This window comes from Vigna umbellata, chromosome 1 (genome assembly GCF_029865625.1).
Source record: "Vigna umbellata cultivar VRB3 chromosome 1, Vumbellata_1.0, whole genome shotgun sequence".
Taxonomy (NCBI): domain Eukaryota; kingdom Viridiplantae; phylum Streptophyta; class Magnoliopsida; order Fabales; family Fabaceae; genus Vigna; species Vigna umbellata.
In genome coordinates, this window is record NC_142165.1 from 4357368 (window position 1) to 4382481 (window position 25114).

Consider the following 25114-nt stretch of genomic DNA (forward strand, 5'->3'; position numbering starts at 1 on the left):
AAATTCAAATTAGATCATCTTCAAAATCAACAGATTAGAAGGAGGGTGGGGGGAGTGACCAAGAAAAAAATAATACACAAAAAAAAAAATCAGTACGGGCACTACCTTTAATGCCCATGAAAGAATTGCCTTTTCTGTAGGAGATCCAGACACCTCTGTCTCTCCACCGTCCTACCAAATGAAATACAGCAACAAATTTAATTCTTTGGGCACAAGAAATAGTAATCCGAAATGTTCATAAAGTTAGAACGATGGTAGTGACATTTAAAGAGGAAGATAATAGGTTAATAAAGATTTTTCTATTAGTTTTTATGCTACTAACATCGACAACAAGACCAACGTAATCTCATACCCGTAAATAGAAAACCAATTAACAAAGTACTCTTCCTCCTAAATAAAAATCCAATCAAGACCATGAACAAACCCTTGAGTTAATTTAGCACAGCAACTCATAAAAGGGGATTCTAGCTACAATTGTTAAAATCATGAACAAAAGGAAAACCTTGGGAAAAAAAACATTTCCGGTTGTATTCTGTGCAATGCCCTCATTTATCAGAGACAAAGCTTTTGGATTCAACTTTGATGAGTCGTCTGGTGGATTTACTTTTGTGCTCCCAACATATGCCTCCACTACAGTCATCTGTAAAGTCATAAAGTAAACATCATAGTAATTCAAGTATTTAAATTAAATGAAGAAAAGTAAGATGAATTGGAGATAGCATAATGGGCAAGATAGAAGGTTTTTAACAAATTGTAAAACTTACTAAATAGACAATGTCTATGACTACTATAAAAATATGAACAGATACACAACGGGTCTATCAAACTACTAAATCCAGTCATTAAGCGACATTTGTTCCGAGTTTATTTTCTATACGTCTCCTCATTATCCTTAAAATACGAGGTATCTTTCTCCCATCCATACAGAAGCCGATTATTTGAGAACGAAAATGGAAATGAAGCCATTTTGCTTCATCAACTCGAAAGCATCATTGGGTATTCATCTTTATGAAGTTATACTGAAAACTACCAAAATTTTATTCAACAATAGAGTGACAAGCAAATTAAGGGTAATTTCTAATTTGTTGTGTGAGCCCAAAACTGCCTACATTAAGGGAAGGGAAATTAAATAGCTTGATAACTCAATAAGCTTTTATTCATTTGCAGAATTGTAAACTAGCAAAATGACGAGTCATGACCTACCTTTGTCAGCATTTTTGGTCTTTAGAATAACATTCTTTTCAATACAACATAAAACAGAAGAGGGATGAGATTGAACAGAAATTGAGAAAATGCGGATTTATACTCTACGGTTAAAGCATAAAATAATAGGCTAAAACAAATGTGCAAATCAAAATGGGATATCGTCTTTATTATTGTTATAGATTATACATAAATTAAAAGCTGTAGTCATAATTCCCTCTAGATTGTCCAAGCCTCATAATGAAACTCACCTGATTTAAGGTCAATGTTCCTGTCTTATCACTGCAAATTGTTGTGGCAGAGCCCATAGTTTCACAGGCGGATAGCCGCCTAACCTGCACAATTTTTGGTCGTCAGAGATGTTATTTAGAACTAAAAATAACATAAAAGACTGATGAGGAAAAAGGTACTTACCAAGGCCTTGTCAGCCATCATTTTCCGCATTGAGTATGCCAAGCTAGTGTGAAAGTGGCACAGGAGTTACCCAGATTAGAAGCAAACAATATCAGTGGCCCAGTTTTGGCCATATCTGTGTTGCATAATGAAAATATGAAATAACCTTGGCACCTGTACTTACGTTAAGGTAACAGCCAAAGGTAGACCTTCAGGCACTGCAACAACCACAATTGTGACCTGCACGGCATGCATTTGGTGATAAACTACTAAAAATAAAAAAATAAAAAATATGTAAAATATTTCAAAACTCGCACTTACTGCAATGGTAAAAATTTTGATGACCGCATCTACTACATTGCTGGCACTAGTCTTTCCGGCGACAAATTCAACTTGTCCATCTACATCTTTGGTATGGCCGGAAAAGTATCTACAATTTCAAAGTCAAAATATAGCATTTCAAAAAGGTATAAAAACGGTTAGATGAGTTACAACATAAAAAAAGAAAAAAAAATATAGAGCAATTCTAGATTACCTGCCCAAGAGGACGGCAAGCACTAAAACAGCTACACTAAGCCCAACTACACCAATAAAGGTTGCTACTCCATTCAAGCGTACCTATTACATATCAAATAAAGTAATCACACTTTTAACATCTATGTTTCCATTAAGCTACAGCTAAAGTAACAGCCTTCCTTTTTTGGTTTGGATGGAATAGGGGGAACCTGTAACGGAGTTTCTTCTCCATTGTCCTCTGAGATACTTGCCATCAACAATCCCCATTCGGTATTAATACCAACGCCAGTAACCTACAACGAATGTCAGTCTAAAATGTGACTTCTGGTGGTGGCATTCTGTATAATTGATTTATTTCCTTAAAGATCACAACAAGCATAACAACACAGGAGTATTTTGGGCACTTGTGCATGGAGAAGAAGAACGCCAGTTCACGGCAATGAAGACCAGAATGATAATAAAAATTCAACAAAAATAATGGTTCAAAGAATCAAATTCATAGCATTAGAAAGACACGTGTAATTATTATTATAATTAATAATTAAAAAGAATAATTCATCAAAAAATTAGTATAGTAAAGACAGTTTATTATTACAAATGAAAAAATAATTTCACATTTCCAATATGAAAGAGATAGCATTAAGTGATCCAGTTCAAAATATTTTAATTGATTGAATGTATAAACAATCAAGAATATAGTACATGGGAATGGATCCCCTATGTACATGAACATCTAATTTTGTGCCTAGAAGCATGATATAACAAACTTCATAAGCCAGAGAGCTTTATGCACTAAAAGAATTCAGAACCCTAAATAATTTTTTGTCAACAATGCTATATATTTTATTAAGAAATTTCTTGTGAAAAACAGTGAACCAATCATGGGGGGAGAGAGAGAGAGTGAAGCAAGATTGAAAGGTAAATGTTCGAAAATGCAACTAACTGTTTTAATTTTTCTTTCTGTGAGTTGTTTCACCATATAGCATTTTTCATATTAACAAAAGCATAAGATAATAAAATATCATGCCATACCAGCATAACACCAACTCCATCCGCTACTTTGCAACCAGACATCAAAAATGGTGATTTGTGATCCTTATGAACCTACACAACACTAATTTCATTAAAAGTCATAAGAATTAATAACCAAAAATCTGATCAATTAAAGTAAATAAAACATACAATCTTGCTTTCACCAGTCATACTGGATTCATCAATTGAAAGTGAATGGCCCGTGATTAATACTCCATCAGCAGGAACCTGAGTATGGCATACAGCATAATCAGTGAACAAAGAAAACTACTCAATGTCCAGAAAAACTCAACTACCATACAAACTCACCTGATCTCCTATTTTAAGGGGTACGACATCACCAACAACAATATCAAATATCGACATTTTAATTGTTCTCCCACCTCTAATAACCTGTAACAAGTTCGAAACAATAAAATTTAGTTGCCCAGTGTTAAGTTCGAATAATAGAATCTTACACATTACGTTCAACTAATACAATGTTACACACCTCCAATTGTATGTTTTGTTTTTCTGAATTCAAATTCTGAAACTGCAGAGATTGCCTATAATCGCTGACAGCTGATAGACAAAAAGGAAAAGCATTAGCATAAAGTCAGTATTCGAAATAAATTGATACAGCTTGTAGTAGAGTGACTAATATTCCAGAAAAAGTATAAATAGTCCAAAGGAAACATATAACTTTGATCACGCGCCAAATCTCGACATATCTCCCCTATAAACATGGATAGATATTTTGATGGAAGGAAATTTCACTGATTATTTATATAAAAAACTTATATAATATATGCAATACCTGTAACTACAATGACAAGCAAAACTGCAAAAGCAATGCTTCCCCCATCATACCATCCTTCAGCCAAACCCTATCAATTACAAATAATGGGAAGGATAAACTTTCGAGAAAGGTGCCTTTGTCAATTCATAGAAAATAGCAAACAAATATATTCAACTAACATGAATAATCACAAGATTCACTACCAGGCACCATGTATCAACAGGCATATAAATAGAACAGAGGGGTCCCAAAATAAAACGCAAAGGGTAAACTGTTAAAATTTAGCAATGTCAGAAAACACCATAAGGCATCATGAAGTGAATATTAACTGTATGTAAATGGGACATGGTGATTTTATTTTATTTTATCCTGTATGATGTACTCAAGTATTAATAATATAAAAGTTAATGATGCAGGCCAACGATAACTCCGAAATATATATTTCCAGAAAAACCTAGCATTACACTTTTATTTTAATTTTGGATTAAAACATCACATTTATTTTAATTCCCCATATCAAAGAAATTATTCAAATCAAATTCAACCCCGTTGGTTCATCTTAGTATTTTTTGAAATATATCTTCTACAAAGAAAGGCAAAAGCCCAGCGGTTCGGTAAACATAAGTATGAAATATATTAGCAATTATGAGAGATGATTGCACCTCTGTTTTTATTCCGAGTACCAATGACACCGCAGCAGCTATTATCAATATTATGAGAGTCAGATCTTGCCAAGCTTCCCATAAAAACCTCTGAAACAATCACAGAGAATTAATGCTAGTATCACAATTAACTCATCAATTATAGTTTTAGAAAAATATGTGTAGAGTGATAAGGTCATCAAGAACATACCCAGAAACTTCTTCCTTTTTTTCGAGGATATGTATTAGTTCCAAATGCATTTTTCCTTTTTAACAGATCAGCATCATCTCCACTAATACCTTTATCCGGATTAGATTTTATTAAATTTGATAAGCCTCCAATCTGGATAAGATATCACTAGATTGTGTTAGCAAAGCACATAACTTCAACATTTCTATAAGCAACCAAACAAAATGTTTTTGACTTGCCCCTCCATATTGCTGAAAAGCAGAAGTATTCTGATCCTTAGACATGGAAACAAGTTGTTCGAGCCCGATATCATAATCACCAGCTGGAGTTGGGGGTGACACTGCTGTACTTATCACTGGATGATTCAAAATATAAATTGAAAGACCATAATAAGTAACTAAAAATGAAGTTTGCAAGTCGAAATGTAATCATCTTTGAGCACGTGAAGTTTGCGCATTTGTTATTATAGTTCACAAAAAACAAAGCTTGAACATTCCAAAAGCCGATTATTAATCGAAGGCTTCAATCAGGATTCACGCTACAAAATACAGATTAATTTAAAAATAATGAATAACGAAATCCAAGTTGGACTAGATATTGAAAGGCAATTCACGTTGGAACAGTTATAGCCGAAAGTATTACTTTCGCCGGTTAAATTTTCTGTGTAAGCTTAGCAGATACATCAGAAAATTTAAATGGACAAAAACAAATATTTAATGATTTTCCAACCATTATCAATAGTTTGACACTAGATTCTTGTGTAGTACCTTACTGAAAACCGACAGCATCAATGCCAAACTGTTTCTCTTTTTCAGATTTTGTGCAATAGTTTACCACTCTGATTACTTTCTATTGATATCTACATTTACATTACAAACTTACCATTGCCACAAATATGTGATATGTTAATTCTGTGTTAGTGGTGGTAGGATAATGTCAAATCAAAAACTTTATTTCCTAAAGTTTATGTTAAGCAATGATGACAGTCATCAGAATCATTATAAAATGAAGAGGAAAGAATTAGTAAGTTTACCTAGTTCACGTTCCCCGGCCAATCTGAAAAGCAGAGCTGCCTAATAAACAATAACACAGATTAGAAAAGTAAAAGATACATAGAAGTAATTAACTAGTTCAAGTTTGTCGTCTCGAATATTACTCTTATGACTTGTGCATGGGCTCTAATCAAGTGTTTCTTTTGCTCTTTCTCTTCTTCCTTTTTCAAGTCCAAAGTATATCTAAAACGCCTGGACGCATTGAGCACGAGCGCTGCTTGCTGTAAACGGATGACACTTCAGTTAGATGCCTGGCAAAAGTAGATACACTGCCACACTAATCCTCCTCGTCAAAATTAGACTAGCTTAAACCACAATCCAGATTTGAAAATAGTTGCATAGCTGGCACCAATTGGTAAATTCTCCACAAATACGATTAGGAAAAAAAAAACAGCAATTTCTACGTTCATTTAAATATGACAAGAGAATAGTTTGATGCTGTCCACAATTGCTTAAAGAATATCTCAATTAGCCGTTTTGAATATGATCAATTAAATCTGAAAGCTAACCCTTCAGCTTGCACCAAAGAAGAATCCTAGAGTTTTCATTCTTTCAATTTTTTATTTTAATAATAATCAAAATAATAATTATTAGTACACATTTTGTTTGGATTTTTTCCTTATTTTAATTTTTGAACAAAACATACATTACAATATTGAGTTTGATTTGAGAAGAGTCCCGACGAGTCCTGTTTAGATTTCAGTTAAAAGACTTTGAAAGTACTTTATTCTAAAAAGGAACATGTCCTTCCTTCTTTTCTGAATTCAAAATTGACATCAATCTCCGTCTGTATCCCCGTTAAAAACCACATTCCACACCAATCCACAAATTCCATTCAGTCACATTGAGATGCATCGAAAGCCGTGCATCCTACTATTCAAACACAAACGTGTGTGGAACACACTTCAACTACGCCAATCATACAAATTTCTCATTCTCGACTTGACGTATATCTATACATTTACACGTACTACTATATTAACTTATATAAACATAAATGAGCGTTGATTTATGATGTGAATAAACGCGCACGATTGAACTGATTGATGCGTGGGAAAACATAGGTGAAAATGCAGAGCAGAATAACAGAGATTATGATATAGAAAGAGAATGATTACTCTCCAACGGCGAAGCGTGTCGTGCGAGGCGTTCTTCGTATGAGTAATGTCGAAAGGATCGTCGGGATCCACGAGTTCTTCGTCGTCATCTTCACGGTGGTTGCTGTTGTTGTCGCCGTCAGCGGAAGAGGAGGAAGGATGGAAGACGTTGGTCTCGTCGTCGTCGTCGTTAGGGTTGTTGTTGCTGTTACCGATGTTTACGGTATGGTGGCCGTGGCCGTTCATGGTCATGGTTGCTGCCTTTGCGTCCTCCAAACCACAACAGCGATTTCAAATGCTCACTGCGTGGGAAATGCAAAGGGCTGGACCACAGACACGCATCAATTCCAACCAAAACGTCAACAAAAAGAAAATAATAATCAGTAATAATAATAAAATAATTCAAAAGAAAAATATATTATTGGTCAAAATAACAAAATTATGAATGCATTCTGCGCCCAGTGCTATTGTGTGGCCATGCTACAGTGTCGCTAGAGTTTGTTATCTTTTTATGGACAATAATAATACCCTTCCTTGCTCTTGTTATTTTTTCTAAAAATATCAAGTTCCAAACAGATTAATCGCCACAGGCATATGTTCACTCTGTAACTGAGATGTCAATAATTGTCAAATTACATTTCTTATAATTTGGTCCTAGCCGCAATCCCAAAAAAGTCACAGAACTAAAAAAATCATTTATTGAAAAAGTTTTCAAATATTCATAAAGCATCTATTTTATTGTTGATAATATATTTTTAATAATATTTAAAAAAAATCTAATTAATTTAACGTATTAATATATATTATAATTTAATCTATCCAGTAGGTTTCCGAAAGAGAAACCTAACCACAAGTAGCACACAATACACACACAAATATTAAACTGAGTATTATTCATAAAAAAAATGTCCTTACAACTACACATACAAAGGGCTTAACCCCTCCACAAGACAAAACCTGTCAACAATCTAACCGTCAAAAGTCCCCCTCCACTAAACAAATAACTATTTATTCCTTTGCCTCCTATCCTAGTCCCCTTCCCATTATATCCACATACCCTATGTCCTAACAAGTGGTCATCATTTTCTGAATCAAATAATATCATTATATTAACATTTTATTTTATTTTTTAATTTTAAAAAATTTGTGTATTTTATTCAATTTTAATATACTTATATAAACATGATTTTATAAAAATAATAACTTATTTAATATTTTTTATAAATGTTTTATTAGAAAAATTCATTTTTTTTAAACTGAAACAGGTTTATTATATTTTAAATATCAAAATTAAAAATAAGTTACAAACTTATTTATATATAATTTTTTTAAATAGTCTATAAAAATAAATTCATAAAAGTTTTCAAAAAAAAAGAATTAAAATAATGTGCTTTTACAAATCTAAATATAAATAATTTCTAAACTTATAAAAAATGATTTATTTTAAATGTTTTTCTTTTTTAAAATTATCTTATTTCTAAACTTAAATAAACTTAACCTATATTACACTTTTAACCGTTTAAAATAATAAAATAAAACTACAAAAATTTATATATAGATATTTAAAAAAATATATTATAAAAATATCATTCGAAATTTAAAAAATATTAGACAGGTATTAAAAAAAATAAAAAAAAAAGTAATTAAAAGTATATTAAAAATAAATTAATTTAGTTTTAAAAGATTAATTCAATCCTAATCCAAACCCACGATACGTAAGATTGTAAGGGTTGGAGTATTTAAAAAACTTCCTATCGGGTTAATCAGAAAAATAAGAACTAGTTTTAAAGAGAATCAGAATAATAAGTCCATGAACTAGGACTTAAATAACAACTCTACATGTAAAATACACTAATAAAACAAATGAGTTAAGAAAATCAGAAACTTCATACTTACAATTAAAGACATTAAGGATATGTTTCCGTAAAATTAGCCAGTTGATCATAAATTTGGATTAAAATAATTTGATAAATTAGTTATTAAAATAATTAATAAATGAAAGGACATAAAAGATATAGTTATATAAGTTTTATAGTATAAATAAAAGTTATATTTATAAACAAAAGTATATTATTATTATATAATTATAGTTTTAGATTTTTTAAATAGTTAAATTTTTATTAAACTTTTTAATATTTTTAGTTATGTTTTAGGAATTATATTTTTTTGGACAAATAAGTTTATTTAATTAAATTGATGTAAAAAATATTAATCAAATTAAATTTTTATTTATGTTTTTTAAATTTATATTTTTTAGTTTTCAAACCAAATTAATTTTTTTTATTATAGTTTTCATTGTGTGTAATAAATAAAAAATATTAACTTTAATTTGTACTGATGACTTTTTTAATTTGAATTACATAAAAATTAAAATTAATTTTATAAATATTAAGAAAATAATAGGAAAGATAATTAAATAAATTACAAGTAGTTTGCAAGTTAAAAACCTTTAAAATAAACTACTTTAAAATATAAAATATTTTTATGTTGGTCAAACTAACTAATTTATAAGGTAGCCAAATAAATTTGTAATTAGCTTATAAACTACTAATCACTTAATTTTTGAGTTTTTATTTTTATTTGAATTTTTTCACAAAATAAAAACACATATTAATTTCATATTTTTATGTTGTTTTATCATACATGTGAATTTATGCTTTATTTGAATTAAAGGATGTGTTATTTTTGTTAAATAAAAACTGAGGAAAAATTTTCAAATATTAAAGTTTAGACACTTTTTTTTCATTAAGTTTCTATTCAAAAACAATAAATTCCTGAGTTTGTTTCTCCTAAATAAACAAGGGATAAAGAATAAATTATGTTTACAGTTTCCTAAAAAATTAAATTATGAAATTTCACTGTCAATTTTTCCTTTTTTTTTTATTAAACTTCGTGCTGTTTTAAATTTTTTATTTTTTAATAATCATCCTGGAGTAGTGGTAAAACAAGACATTGTCCGTAACATGGTCAAAATTTTAATAATATAATACAATAATACTAGTGTTAAGGATTAGAAAACAAATATGGAAAGTTCATCCTTCCTTTTTTTTAGGAGATAATTTAGAAAAGAGTGATTGGATAGATTTGATGATAATTTTTTGGTTTAAACTCTCGGATGATTCTCATATTTGTTGAAAATCTCAAGTGAGTCATCGTTTTTTAAATTATCAAAATTAGATCCATAAAATGTAACACTGTTATATTACGTGGAATTTTTTTTAAGTGAATAATTCTCCTTACTTTTCTTCTTCTTTTTCTTGGGAGAGCACCACAAACAACTGTTCCTAGAGGAGGAAGAGACGAAGGAGAAGGGGAGCGGGAACACAAAGGAGAGTGTTTTTTGGATCCTAGGCTTTCTCCTTATAAACTTTCGATGTGTTTTTCCTTTCTCTCTCCATAGTTTTTTTTTTTTTTATAAAATTTTGCAATGGGTTTGGCAACTGAGAGTTCACGTCAACTGTACAAACATCTTCAATTATTCATGAATTTGCCAGAAATTATTCTTGAACATTTTTTGTATGTACACATTTCTAAGTTTTAAAACTGTACTCTTTCAAGATAATTTTTTCGTTAATTTTCTACTGAATTAAATTAAGCTAGACTAAATCATGCACTATGATGCACGATATTGAGAGGAAGCGGGCATGTTGTAAATGGTGATCGAGGGATCACCTATAAGCACAAGAATCTACCAATAAAAGCATAAATGGGCAGCTAGAGATTGGTAAGGATTATCGCCATTCACCTCATTAAACTAGCAGCAATTTTTCTGTTATATTTTTCTCGTACAAAAGTTTCTGTTGCCATCCATGCAATGTGTATTTTGACTCCCATTTACCCCTTCTCAGATTTTTTTTCCCTTGTCTGGAACATGCTTAGGGGAAATAAAATAACTGCACGAATGATTAGGCTATGTACTCGGGATTTTTTTACTAAAGTACTGCTTGAGATTGTGAAACAGTGACGGAAGGATGGTAATTCTTGTTATTTCCCCCTCTTAAAGTCTAAAACTTGCATTTTGAGATGGTTTACTTTTTGAATTATGAAACATCGAAAAGTACCATTTTTTTTCCTACCGAAATGTACCCTGATTAGCTAAATTTGTTGGATTTGCAATCTCAAAAAAATTTTAGCAAGATTTTAAAATGGAGATGTGGTTAAATCTTTATTTTCTTTCGTTGGATCTGCCTCGTTTCTTGAAGTGGGGGTGAGAAATGTGCGAGTTTTGGTTGATGGGAAGGATTTGAGGTTGAGGAAACAGGTTTCGAGGTGGGAAGGGAGGATAAAGTTGGTGATTCCGGCACAGTTGATGACAGAGAGTTGGTCCAACACGCATGCATCTTGGGCCAGTGAAATAATTTCTTCTATGGCAGACATCGGAGATGCAGCGGAAGCTGTTTTCCAACAATGCCAGATTGTCCTTCGAGACAGCCGCCATAGATGCTGCTGAAGGTAGTCGTGCCGAGAAGCTTCTCCCCGTCAGGTGCTGATGACGCCGGAATCCACATCGACCCGAAATACACCGTCGGCGACCTCATAGAGACGGTGCTGCAAGATGAAGACAATGTAGGATGATGAAAACTCTGAATCCCTAACATTTCCAATAAAATGTCGTGCCATCTCATACATCTCATAAATTGTTCACCAAAAAAAATTCACGTAATATAACACTGCTACATCAACATTTTAAATGTGCACCACGTCATCACATCTATCAAAAATTAACGGAGAGGACAAAATTGGCTCAATTTTACAAGTATATGGACCCAATTTTGACAGTTTAAAAAACGATGACCTACTTGAGATTTCCCAACAAATATGAGGACGATCCGAGGGTTTAAACCTTATTTTTTTTTTTATTTGAGTGGATTTGAAGGTAAATGAGAGTGAATTTGGAAGTAAAATTTGTGAGAATTAGTGTAGAATATGATTGATGTGACAAATAAAAAAAATTTAATTGGTAGAAATTGAAGATTACCAAAATACCCTAGTTATTAAAGTAATATAAAATGATAATTGTTAATGTTATATTTAATTATAAAAATGTTTATAAAGAGTAAACAATTAACATTAATTATTAAAATTAATTTTAAAAATGTAAAAAAATTATAATTTAGTAAAATAAAATTATTTTTAAATTTAATATTTTTTTGTAATATAATTATCAATCTCTGCATCCTCATCTCCACCTTCATTGACCTTGCTCTCTTTGTTCGCTCCTGCGAACTCATCCCCATTTCTTTCAACCCCATTCTTGCAGCCTTCATCGTCACTCTCTTTACCAACTCCCCTTGCAGCCAACTCCACACGGTCACAACCCGCACAGTGAGTCAACCTGGAACAGAACAACCTCTCTGTAATCGCATCCCTCCTCAGTCTAAACTCCTTCGGATAATTCGTAGCTGTCACGATTATGGCGTTTTCAATTATCTCAAAAATATTTGAATTCGCAGACACAAAGAGTCCCTCCACTTATCAACTGACCAAGACTTCATCCTCACAAATCTAAAACTTGAACACAAAATCTTCAGCTCAAATTTCGCTTCTCATCAATTTGATCGTCAGTCAGATACTACCGCCTCGATCCCTATGACAGCAATAGTGTTGTTGTTGCACCGAGGAAATAGAGATAGAGAGAGCAAATAAAAATACTGCGTGCTTAGGAAAGTGGCTGTGAGGAGGAAAAACCAATTGTGTTGAGAGAGAAAGAAAGGATATAAAGGGTGTGATGTGTATCGTTGTGGTCTTTTTTTGCGTGGGTTTACCAGTTCTCTTTGCACACGATATGCGCCATGTTTCACTGCTAGCGTAAGGAACTCGTCCATGAGTGCGATCTTGAAACCAGACAGCATTGTGGTGATGTTTCATTAAGCAGGTGCAGGACGAGGAAGGGGAGGGAGCTACACCAGGTGCGAAACCGGATACGCACACCAAGGGGAGCCGAATACCCAATCTTGGAATCGAATACACCAGCGTTCAATTTTCCTTGTTCAAGGGGAACCGAATACTCATCTTCTATAACCAAATACACCATGATAAAATTAATTTCATTCTTCCCTCTTCACCACTGATATCTTCGTCTTCACCCATCATTCTTCTTGTACATGTTATTTTATACATGGTATTCCACAAACGAAGGAGGACAAACATGACATTTTAATTGAAATCATCACAAATCTTAGCACTTTAGCGAAGATTTGAAAACCCATGTATCTCACAAATCCCTCCAATTTCATCGTCTCAAATCACGGGAAACGAACACGCATTTATTCGCAAATCAGTCATTACTATTTCTCTTGAACAGTGTTATCCACCAAACTGAACACAACGTAAGTGCACTAGCACATTTCTCCTTATCTATTTTTTTTTCAACTGCTTTTTCTCAATTTTAATGTATTTCAAAATCTAATCACTATATGGAAATTAAAGAGTTAAGAAACATCTTAAATTTAATTTTAAAATAAGTATTTATTTATCTTATAAAATACTTTTTTACTAGTTGACAAAGGTCGTCATGATCGAAGTAAATCTCTAAGCCTAATATTATATAGTGAAACTTTGTTTTGTTTGGACATTTTGTACTAAGTTTTTAGTTGGGAATAACTTAATTTGTTGAGATATGGAGTTTTAGCATTGGGAAAAGTTATTTAAATTAATGGAAGTTAATAAAAGTTTAAAATAATACTATTTCATGTTTAAGATATTGATATTAATGTTGTGAAAAGTGAATGATGTTAATAAAATTTGAGTTTTCCTAATTTGATTGATCTCAGGAAAAGTGGATTCCTACTTTGTTAACGTCATATTGAGTTTAAACTTCAATAGTTAGTTCTAGATACATAATTCTTTACTTTTCTCATCGCGTAAGGTTCTTGTAAGTTAGGTAGTTGACAACTTTGACTTTTGTTTCTTATTTGGTGTATAAATTTTTCTATAGTTACTCAATTGAGTTTATTCCTTTTACTTTGTATTCTTAAACTTATTATCTTTATTTTGAATGTAAAAACATAATTTTTGGAGTTTTGTACAAGCTATAATTTTATTTATAAAATCTTAAACACTTTATGCCTATGCTCTCAAGTTGTCGTTTTTTTATCTTTAAATACTTGTGTAAGAATGTGCACATTAATTTGGGATTCAGTGCAAGCATATGAACTAATAACGTCCATTTTTATCAACTTTTGTGTGACTATTGTTATAACTAAATCAACTTTTTCGTAGTTTTAATATTGTTTCAACCTCAAGTTTATTGTGTTTTGTATTTTATTTGTTTTATGTTTATTTTATCTCTAATATCTTTGTTTGAATGTGTGAAATAAATGAATAAGTAGCAATTCAAGTGAAGGAAAACAAGCAAAAACTCATGGGAGCGTGTTTTGGACTAGAAAATAATTATTTGAAGCAAATATCCTTGTTAGGCGCCATTAGGATCATGCTTAGTGCTTTAATTGCAAGTGATGTCAAACTGCATGGGGCTGAACACCACATTTATAAAGCGATTGAGAGGGGTCCTTAGATTGTTTAGGATGTTGGGAAGTGTGATTGGAGCATGGAGTAAAAACAAAGAACCTTCGGGAAGGACATGCATCTCTCTTTGTTTTTAATTTCTTCCTTATCACTTCAATTTGTAAACCCTGAGTTCTCGAGCATGGAGAGCTAACCCTATTTGTTAGATTAGATGTAATAAACACAATATTGTGTATTTTGTTATGTTAATGCATATGCTTTTCTATTTCAAAGTTAGTATTTGATCTTTATGCTTAATGCTTGTTATGGCTTGATAATCCATAGTTTAATTATTGGTTTTCGAGGTGTTTGAAAGTGTCTTTTAAACCTATCATTGAAATTGAATACCTAATGGAGTTTGTATTTATGGATAAAACATGATTCATTAGTAACTTAAGACTCCTGAACTTAATACATTATTGTTGATTGAGAATTCAAGGGATTAGAACTTTTAAATGTACAAAAATGACTATAACAGAGTTTCTCTTCTTCATATTAACGACTACTATAGGAGAAATGTTTTTATGTGGCACTAACTGTTACCAATAAGGAGTATTGGTAAATCTTGAAGAAATTTGTTTTGATGATGCTACAAGAAGTTTTAGTTGAAGAAGATATTAGAATTAGTTAAAAGCAAGTTGTAGAAATTAAATGTAGTAGGAAATTCTTGTAAACCTTGTAAAACTTGCATTTTTAACCTGCAATAATCGATTATGATTAAGCAATAATCGATTATCACAAGTCATACTTGAATAATCGATTATCACTTCATATAATCGATTATCACATTTTTGAAAACCTGTAACGGACTTGAATAATCGATTATCACTTACAATAATCGATTATTCATGGCAGTTGGGAGCTGTCCTTTGGCATTCAGTGTACTTGGCTATATATTTTGATTTGGAGAAATCAGAAGGTAACGTTGTTGAACAGAAGCTCTTGCAGAATACTGTTTGTCAGAGGAAGTTCTCAGAAGCTATAGTTCAAGTTCCCTTGCTTGGTCTCGTGAACAGGAGAGGCTCGCGTGTCGTGTGTCGATAGTCGGAGCAAGCTCTCTTCGAGTTAGCAAGGTGCTCTGCCTGGTCTCGTGAATAGGAGAAGCTCGTGTTTCGTTTGTCGATAGTCGGAGCGGTTCTCTTCGAGTTGGCAGAGTGTTCTTCTTCCGGTTCGTTCGTCGAAGGAAGGTTTATTTATCTGCTTTATTCACTATTTCTTGTAATCTGTTAAATAACTTTTTAGTGAAAAAGGTTAATCACTATTTATAGTGATTAACGACTGGACGTAGATTCTTTTGAATCGAACCAGGATAAAAATTGCTTGTGTGATTTTCTATTCCCTACACTCTTTATCTTTTACGCATATCAACTGTTTGATAAATTTTCTCTAAGAAAATTGTTTTTCTAAAATGGACCATTAAACTTGATTTGTGACCGTAACACGCTTTCCGAATATTTTATTCCGCTGCGCGACTCTATAACGGTGCCGATTGTTCCAACAATTGGTATCAGAGCTTGCTTTGATAGTTTTTCAAATTTTTCGAAAATGGGCGGTGATAACCAAGTTTATGCTGAGGGTGCTTCTATTGATAGACCTCCTTTGTTTACAGGGGAAAATTATGCGTTTTGGAAAATAAGAATGCAAATATTTTTGGAGTCTATTGACAGAGGCATCTGGGAAGCTGTACTAAATGGTCCCTATATTCCAAAAAGAACTATTGATGGTGTAGAAGTAGAAAAACCATACTTTAACTGGACTGTTGAGGAAAATAGAAGAGCCCAATTTGATATTAAGGCTCGGAATATAATTTTTTCTGCACTAACCATTGATGATTTTTTCAAAGTTTCTGTTTATGAAAGTGCTCAGGAAATGTGGGAATTTTTAAAAGTCACTCATGATGAAGTATCGAATGTGGCTAAGTTGACTTGTTCGAATTCATGCTCTACATCAAACTCCTCAAGCTCAAGCGATTCTAATGAGCAAGAAAATCTATGCTTGATGGCCAATGATAAATTATCTGAAAGCAAAATCTTGAAGGAAAAGAAGGACTATCAAGGTTCCTCTTCAAGTTTCAAATGTTATGGATGTGGTGAAAGAGGCCATGTGAAAGCTTATTGTTCAAGCAACAAAAGAAGTAAAGAAAGAAAAGAAAAGAAAATTCACAAGAAGAAAAAGGTTCACATTGCGTCGGAGGATAATGCATCAACCACCTCTAGTTCAAGTGATTCAGTTGAAGAAGTAAACTTATGTTTGACAGCTAATGTTGATGACACTGCAAGCCAAGTAAGTTGTTCTAATTCTGAATCTAGTGAATTTGATTTGCAAAAAGCTTTTCTTGAATTGCTTGATGAATCTGAAAAATTGAATGTTGCTCATAAAAATTTGAAAAAGGAATTTAAAGAATTGCGAATTAAATATGAGAAGGCATTAGATGAGGAAGTAAGTTTGAGAAATAAAATTTGCAACTTGGAAATGAAAGAGTCTTCAAATGTTGAACATCCTGTTGAATGTCTTTCATGTAAGAATCATATGCTTGATATTGATATTCTTGAAAACCTTCTTGAAGTTGCAACTGGAAATAATAATGTTGAAATGCCTATAACTGTTAGAAAGGTTTATAAAAACAAAAGTGTTTTTAAAAGTAAGAACCAAATTAAAAGAACCCGTAGGGTATGGGTTGAAAAAGGAACTGTGTCTTATAGAAATCCAAATGTTGTCACATGCTTTTATTGTATGAAAAAGGGGCACACTTCTAACAAATGTAGAATTAAACATTTTGATGTTCCAAATGGAAAATATGCTTGGATTCCTGTTATAAAGTAAATTGTCTCTAACCTCAAAGGACCCAAATGAGATTATGGGGACCAAAACTCTATTGTTTTGCTTTGCAGGTTAATTTTTCAAAAGGAAAAGAAGACTCTATGGTATCCTGGTATTTTTTAAGAGCCTTGAAATAATTTATGAATGTTAGATGTGTCTTAAAGTTGAAAATTTGGCCCAAATTTGTGTTTTTCGGAAATTAACGTAAATAATCGATTACCAAAAGTAATAATCGATTATCTCGTCCTCAAAAATTTGGATTTTGACAATTTGGCTTGCACATAATCGATTATTTAAAGTAATAATCGATTATCTTAAGTTTTCGTAAAAAAAAAAAAAAAAAAAAAAAAAAAAAAAAAAAAAAAAACTTTTTTTATATTTTTTATTTGGAGTCTGTTTCTAAAAGGGGATTATTACATTCAGGGGAAGATATATGAGGTATTATGCTCTTTCATGTTATGAAATTTCAATTTTATTTATGTTTTGAATTGCATCTTTTGATTAATTGAGGGGGAGATCATATTTAGGGGGAGCCTTTAACATCAGATCTTTTTGCTTCTGATCAAAAAGGGGGAGAAGAATAATACAAGGGGAGAAGTATAAATTATTACAGGTATTGCTAACCTTATTGTTGTTTGTTAGCTTGTATGTTTCGCAGGTAAGCCAAACTTGCTTTTAAAATTTGAATTTTTGATCATCATCAAAAAGGGGGAGATTGTTACCAATAAGGAGTATTGGTAAATCTTGAAGAAATTTGTTTTGATGATGCTACAAGAAGTTTTAGTTGAAGAAGATATTAGAATTAGTTAAAAGTTGTAGAAATTAAATGTAGTAGGAAATTCTTGTAAACCTTGTAAAACTTGCATTTTTAACCTGCAATAATCGATTATGATTAAGCAATAATCGATTATCACAAGTCATACTTGAATAATCGATTATCACGTCATATAATCGATTATCACATTTTTGAAAACCTGTAACGGACTTGAATAATCGATTATCACTTACAATAATCGATTATTCATGGCAGTTGGGAGCTGTCCTTTGGCATTCAGTGTACTTGGCTATATATTTTGATTTGGAGAAATCAGAAGGTAACGTTGTTGAACAGAAGCTCTTGCAGAATACTGTTTGTCAGAGGAAGTTCTCAGAAGCTATAGTTCAAGTTCCCTTGCTTGGTCTCGTGAACAGGAGAGGCTCGCGTGTCGTGTGTTGATAGTCGGAGCAAGCTCTCTTCGAGTTAGCAAGGTGCTCTGCCTGGTCTCGTGAATAGGAGAAGCTCGTGTTTCGTTTGTCGATAGTCGGAGCGGTTCTCTTCGAGTTGGCAGAGTGTTCTTCTTCCGGTTCGTTCGTCGAAGGAAGGTTTATTTATCTGCTTTATTCACTATTTCTTGTAATCTGTTAAATAACTTTTTAGTGAAAAAGGTTAATCACTATTTATAGTGATTAACGACTGGACGTAGATTCTTTTGAATCGAACCAGGATAAAAATTGCTTGTGTGATTTTCTATTCCCTACACTCTTTATCTTTTACGCATATCAACTGTTTGATAAATTTTCTCTAAGAAAATTGTTTTTCTAAAATGGACCATTAAACTTGATTTGTGACCGTAACACGCTTTCCGAATATTTTATTCCGCTGCGCGACTCTATAACGGTGCCGATTGTTCCAACACTAACAATTTAATAATTATCTTTGTACTCTAGAATGTTTAATTTTATGTTCCTATCTACTATATGGATATATCAAGAAAGATGTACAGTTTAATAATGCTACTATGAAATATTTACTCATAGGTGGAGCAAAGCTCTTCTATTTTGGTTCATGGTTTCTCTTGGCTATATGGTTCCATCTAAGGGAGAGAGATTGAGCTTCAAGAAATAGTGAATAGATAAACTCCCTATGAATTTTCATTGCACTTTTATTCATCATTGTTGGAATTAGAGCTATCAAAACGGATAACCTGGCTCGACCCGACCCGGCTCACCACGGGTTGGTCACTTAGTGAGTCAACCTAACCCGACTCACTTATTAGCAAGCTGAAAAAATTCAAACCTGGTCCGACCCACCACGGGTTAGTGGGTTAAACGGGTTGACTCAGTAGCTCATTTAATTATAAGTTGTTTTTAAATAAAAAAATTATAATTTTTTTTAATTCAAATCTAAATAAACGTCACACTAAAATGATGTTAAATTCAAAAAACAATTCAAAATAAAAAAAAAAGTATCATACAATCTAAGCGTAATCCAAAAAAATGTACAAAAGGCAAACAAATAAGTTTTAAATATTGATAATTTTTATATCACTTGTCCATTTATAATATTAGAGTCTTGAATAGATAAATCTATAATATTTTTGTCTCTTGAAACATCTTCTTTTTTATCACTATCTACAATATAATAAAAAAATGTTAACTAATAATATTGAAACACAAAATAATAAATAATTAAATTAAATTATGTGGGTTTATGAGTCAACCCAGTTCACCATAGGTTCAACCCATGAGCCGGATTGAAAACTAGCCTGCATAAAAAATTTACATTTTTTTCAAACCTAACCCGATTCAAACCCGCGGGTTTGCTCGCGGGTTACAACCCATTTTGATAGTACTAGTTGGAATTGGGTTCAAGCTTTCCCCAACTTCTCATCAATGGACGTATACAAAGGAGTGCAATTCATTCGATAAATTTCTATCTCTTTCTTTAGTTATGAGATGTTTGGATTTTTTAAAACTCGATGAGTTATCATAGGCTCAAAGTCACTACGAATATGGTTTGAATAATTTAATTAGTTTGTTTTGATTTGAATGTGAAATTAAGATATTTTGTAATACATGAGAATGACGTAAATGAAATATAGTTTTGACAATTGTAAATTCTTTATGTTAAATTTATTGTTGCACAACAACTGTTTGATAAAAATACGAAAATAGTTTCTTTTGTGTTTTTTTAAGCTTTGTGATCTAATTGAGTTATAACGTGTAAAAGTTGTTTAGTATTGTACAAGTCCCTTAAGATAGAACAACATCTATTACTTGTTATCAATGCACTTGCCGTTTTCCACTAACATGTAATATATATTTATATATATAACAAACATTTAAACTTACCAAATTTCCTGAATTAAGATTTTTTTCTATATATATCACATACATAAACTATATATTATCCATATAAACAATATTTTTTTAAGTCCTCACTAGTAAAAATACTGGATTTGAAATCGCACAATAGGCTTCAGTTGAGGCACAACTGAAACCTATAAAAAAGCGGTGGCATTTTTGTAGTTTAAGCTAACTTTTCTGACTCGGTTCAAGGGGAACCGAGGCATATACGCAATATGACATCGGTTCAAACCCCAACCGATGCCTAACACCATGAGAAATTCCTGCTTATTTGACCAGCTTGTTGAATCCTGTTCCATTGTCTCGGTTCACTAGGGACCCAAGGCAGTATACCCTGTCCAAAAAGGTTATGTAATTTTCTAGTGTCAGTCTACTTTCGGTCCGAAAGGGGTAATCAAATTTCATTTTCAAAACCCTTGGCCTTCATTATTGGTTCTTCTTCTTCTCGCGGATGTTATCTTTAGCTCGTGCAAGGGCAGTAGACTCGGGGTGGAGGAGACAAAAGTGTGGAGATGGCGCGACCAGACGACGTTCGTGATGGCTCGCGGTGGCGCATGGGTCGTTCTTCTTCTTCTTCTTTTCCATTTTGGGTTTGTCTTTGGGTTCTCTTCTTCCCTTCTTTCTTTTCAGGTTCGGACGCGGTTTCGCGTAGGGAGGGGCGGCCGACCCGACTTCGTCTCCGCGGCGTGACGGTCCCTGTTCGTGGAGGTGGCAGCAGCGGCTCTAGCGATTCGATTTGGGGCTTGGCGACACTGTGGGAGGCGCGACTCAGGCATGATCTCGCCTTCGTTGGCGGCGGCGATGGAGCGACAAGGGAGCGATGATGGTGTGGCGGTGGCGCGGCGAGGGCTTCTGCGTTTGGCAGCGAAGGTTTCGTTAGGGGACTTTTAGGTTCTCTGTGCTCGCAAGAGGCTGTGGTTTTTGGTGATTTAGGTTCTCTGTAACCAATCTTTGCACACATTTATACTTCCCCATGCTCCACAAGGATCTGCCCCACCCCATCACAGTACCAAGGTGTGTGCCCTTTCATGGTAGGGATATCTATACTCAAGCACAAGATCGAAACACAATGGTAAATTGCAAACTATTTCTGATTTTTTTTACTAAAAACAGGTCCGATCAAAGCATTCAAAGATGAGGAAAGGGGTTACCCTTCTTTGTATCCTGTTAGACCAATTGTTCAAACTGGGACAGGGGATAGCTACAACTGGTTGTACAACAAGGTTGGAGTGTCTGACATGGTTGGAGAAGCAACAAGATGGTTCGATTTTGTATGTTTGTTTTGGGAGTGATGGAACACTCTCACAAGAGCAAGTGAACGAGCTGACACATGGTTTGGAATTGAGCAAGCACAAGTTCTTGTGGGTTGTGAGAGCGCCAAGCGGTGAGGCCAACACAGGTTATCTCGGTGGAGAAAAAGATGCAGACCCATTAGAGTTATTGCCAAGTGGGTTCTTGGAGAGGACCAAATAGTAAGCTATGTTGGACGTGTTTGTGCTCAAGATCACCGGGTAGGAAGAATTTGCCTTGAACTAGTTTCTTATGACAATAAGCTGAACAAAGTGTGGCCAGAAAAAAAAAGTAAAAATCACTCTACTACCTCGGTTCAGGTCCCAACCGAGGTAATAGAGTACGAGATACTAACTCGATTCAAAACCGAGACAAAAAGGAAAATACTTTTTATTTCGACTATATATGCCTCGGTTGAGAAACCGATGCCTATGGACGAAAATAACTGATGCCGTTTCCCTTGACTGCACTAATGCTTGTGACCGTATTTTTCACATTCATGACATATTTTTCGTGTTTTTTTTATTAAGTGATATTCCAAATTTAGGTTATGTTTGTTTAGGATGACGTATTTGTAACAGGAAATAAAAGGAGGTGGAGAACTTGTTTGTTTAGGATGAACTTTCATGGGTCCATGTTTAATATAATTTTGTGAATTTTAATTTTATCATTTTAAATAATAACTCACATTTAATAATAATAATAATAATAATAATAACAATAATATTTGTATTTAAACTAATCACTCACAATATATTTAAACTTAATTTCTACCAAACCCATTTTATTTCAATATAATTTTATCATTTTAATTTTTTTTAATTTTAAATAACAACTTAAATTTCATTTTAACATAACTTACACTCAAAATTTATTTTAAATAACAACTTAAATTCCATTTTTCTTTGTGATATACCTAAATTTAAAAAAATTCAATGTGATTCTTCACTTGTTTCAATGCAGATTACACTCAACTTTTAGGCCTTGTTCTTTTGAGTGGATTTGAGAGAATTTGAAGATAAATTTTTTTGTAGTTTATTTGAGTGAATTTGGAGGTAAATGAGAGTCAATTTGAAAATAAATTTATTTAATTTGTCATGTCAATACAATTTTATACTAATTCTCACAAATTTTATTTCTAAATTGACTCTCATTTACTTCCAAATTCACTCAAATAAACAACCAAAAAATTTATCTTCAAATCCTCTCAAATCCACTCAAAAAAACAAACCCTGCTATATTATATTTTAATGTGAAGTGTGATAAATGCAGGATATTCTTATTTATGTCCTAACTTTGTATGTTAGGATGTCTTCCATATTTATTTATTTTCAATATATTTTGTATGAGAAGAAAAGAGAAAATTGAATTATAATTAATATCTCTCTCCCTCTCTCTCTATAATATTAGTGATACACACATTTCATCTCTCACATTAATCAAATGTTATTTTCTCAAGAGAAAAATTCAATATACCCATTATTGTTAACTAATCTAAACTCGTAATTTAAATTAAATTAAAGAATATTAAGTCATAATTCTATTTACTTCAGATAACTATTTTTGTTTTTCTCTCTCTATAATTCACTACTTTAATCTTCTAACTGAGTTCTGTATTCCTATTCCTACACATTTTAGAAAGGCTTACGAAACTAGGACCTAACATTGCTTATAATATATACAGAATCTACCAAAGCAAAAAACAAATATAGATGTTGAAATTCTAAAACAGTTAATTACCCGACGAGTGAGAATGATGATGAATCTGGATAAGACAAGGAGTTCATATACACCTTCTGTGTATATATTATCACTGTCTTGGCATGGGAAACTGATGATTCTGCTGTAAAGGAAAATGTGTTGAAGAACATCTAAAACGATAACAGGAAAGAAAATAGTAAGAAAGTGTATGATGCAGAAGAGAAAGAAGATGATGTACTGTTGTGCATGAAAGCAGATTCAACAATGGATGTGAAATCTGCAGAGAAGATTTAGATCCCATTCCCATTAAATCAGCTTATGAAGTGTGAGGAAGGTGACAAGATTGCTTTCATGGAAAATGAAAATGAAAAAGAGAGATAAGAAGATTGACCTGATAGACAGAAGACTTGTGAGGTCTGGAAATTTCCTGGAAACTTCCCAACATATGGTGGTAGTGGAGGTACACTAATATTCACCAAACATGTTTTTGTTATGTTCTCTATTATTAATTCTGCTACAATAATTTATATTTTTATTTTAAAAAAGATAATTATTAATTTTTTTTAAAAATCTTTATTCATTGTACTTGAATTATTTATGATCTTATTGAATTAAAAAATGCATGATCATGAAACCCTTTTTATATGTTGGGTTTGCCCATAAATTTAATACTTCCAGTCAGGGTTTTTAAGTCCATCTTCAGTCAATATCCTGTGTATATATTATTTTAGTTTTATTGTGTCAAAATTATAAAAGAAACTCTTCCAGGTTTAAAATTTAGGAATATAATTTTTTGGGTTAAATATGTTTTTAGTCCCTAAACTATTGGCCGTTTTTGGTTTTCGTCCCTCTTCCAAAGTAAGGTACAATTTGGTCCTCATTCTTTAGAAAAACGTTCGTTTTAGTCCTCAAAATTTTGTTTTTAGTCCTCGTTTTAGTCCTCAAAACGTTCGTTTTTTCGACTAAAACGAACGTTTTTTAAAGATTGAGGACTAAATTGTACCTTACTTTGGAAGAGGGACGAAAACCAGGTTTAGGGACTAAAAACATATTTAACCCTAATTTTTTTTATTCCAATATTTTATTTTTTTTTGTATTAAATATTAAATATTCACTTCTTAAATTGTAAAGGAATAGTTAAAAAAAACTAACATATAAAGATATAATTTGTTTATATATAGATTTGTGAAAACACGTGTGACAGTGTTTATTTTTTTATGATAATAAAAATATACATTATCATTATAATTATAGAAATAAATTTAAATAAACTTTACAATTTTATTATTTGTATTTTTTTTGTAGATTACTCTTTTATTATAAATAGTTATTTTGGTTTCAAATAATACTTAAATTTAAAAAGAAAAACAGTTAAATTTAAAAAGAAAATCCGTTAAACTAAAAAAAATAAAAGTCACTTAAAAAATAAAACTGATAAAATAATTATTTTAATTTAAGAAAATACTTAAAAGGATAAAATTGGAAATGAAATATGTACATCAACAAATATGGTTAAATATACTTTTTAGAAAATAAAAATTTTGTTGTTAAAGGAAATAGAATTATTATAATCAGACTAATGAAAACACATTGCGTATGTGAGTTTTTTTTATATGATAATAAAAAATAATAAATTATTATTGTTATTACTATTATAACTATAAATTAAATATAAATAATTTTTATAATTTTATTGAAACTATTTTTTATTTATTTTCTAAGTAATTGTCCAATTAAAGAATAGTTTAGTTTAAAAAATAGTAAAATAG

At 32.0% G+C, this 25114-nt stretch overlaps 1 protein-coding gene across 3 annotated transcripts in view; it reads right to left on the reverse strand.

The window, feature by feature from the left end:
- The window catches only part of ACA9 (autoinhibited Ca(2+)-ATPase 9), a 30760-nt gene extending 6962 nt beyond the window's left edge, over positions 1–23798 (reverse strand). The window contains exons 1-21 of one of the 3 annotated variants that reach the window (XM_088091962.1): positions 23737–23798; positions 23385–23515; positions 6924–7225; positions 5910–6026; positions 5787–5826; positions 4993–5108; positions 4775–4906; positions 4585–4674; positions 3941–4010; positions 3635–3705; positions 3454–3537; positions 3295–3372; positions 3145–3216; positions 2322–2405; positions 2132–2214; positions 1918–2026; positions 1781–1836; positions 1618–1660; positions 1455–1538; positions 503–640; positions 106–171 (exon numbers count right to left, since the gene is read on the reverse strand). In XM_088091962.1, coding sequence (XP_087948088.1) covers positions 106–171; positions 503–640; positions 1455–1538; positions 1618–1660; positions 1781–1836; positions 1918–2026; positions 2132–2214; positions 2322–2405; positions 3145–3216; positions 3295–3372; positions 3454–3537; positions 3635–3705; positions 3941–4010; positions 4585–4674; positions 4775–4906; positions 4993–5108; positions 5787–5826; positions 5910–6026; positions 6924–7154 — 1764 coding nt within the window. In that variant the 5' untranslated portion in view covers positions 7155–7225; positions 23385–23515; positions 23737–23798. The other 2 variants (XM_088091955.1, XM_088091958.1) reach the window with 2 other exon arrangements.
- Positions 23799–25114: the final 1316 nt, after the last annotated feature.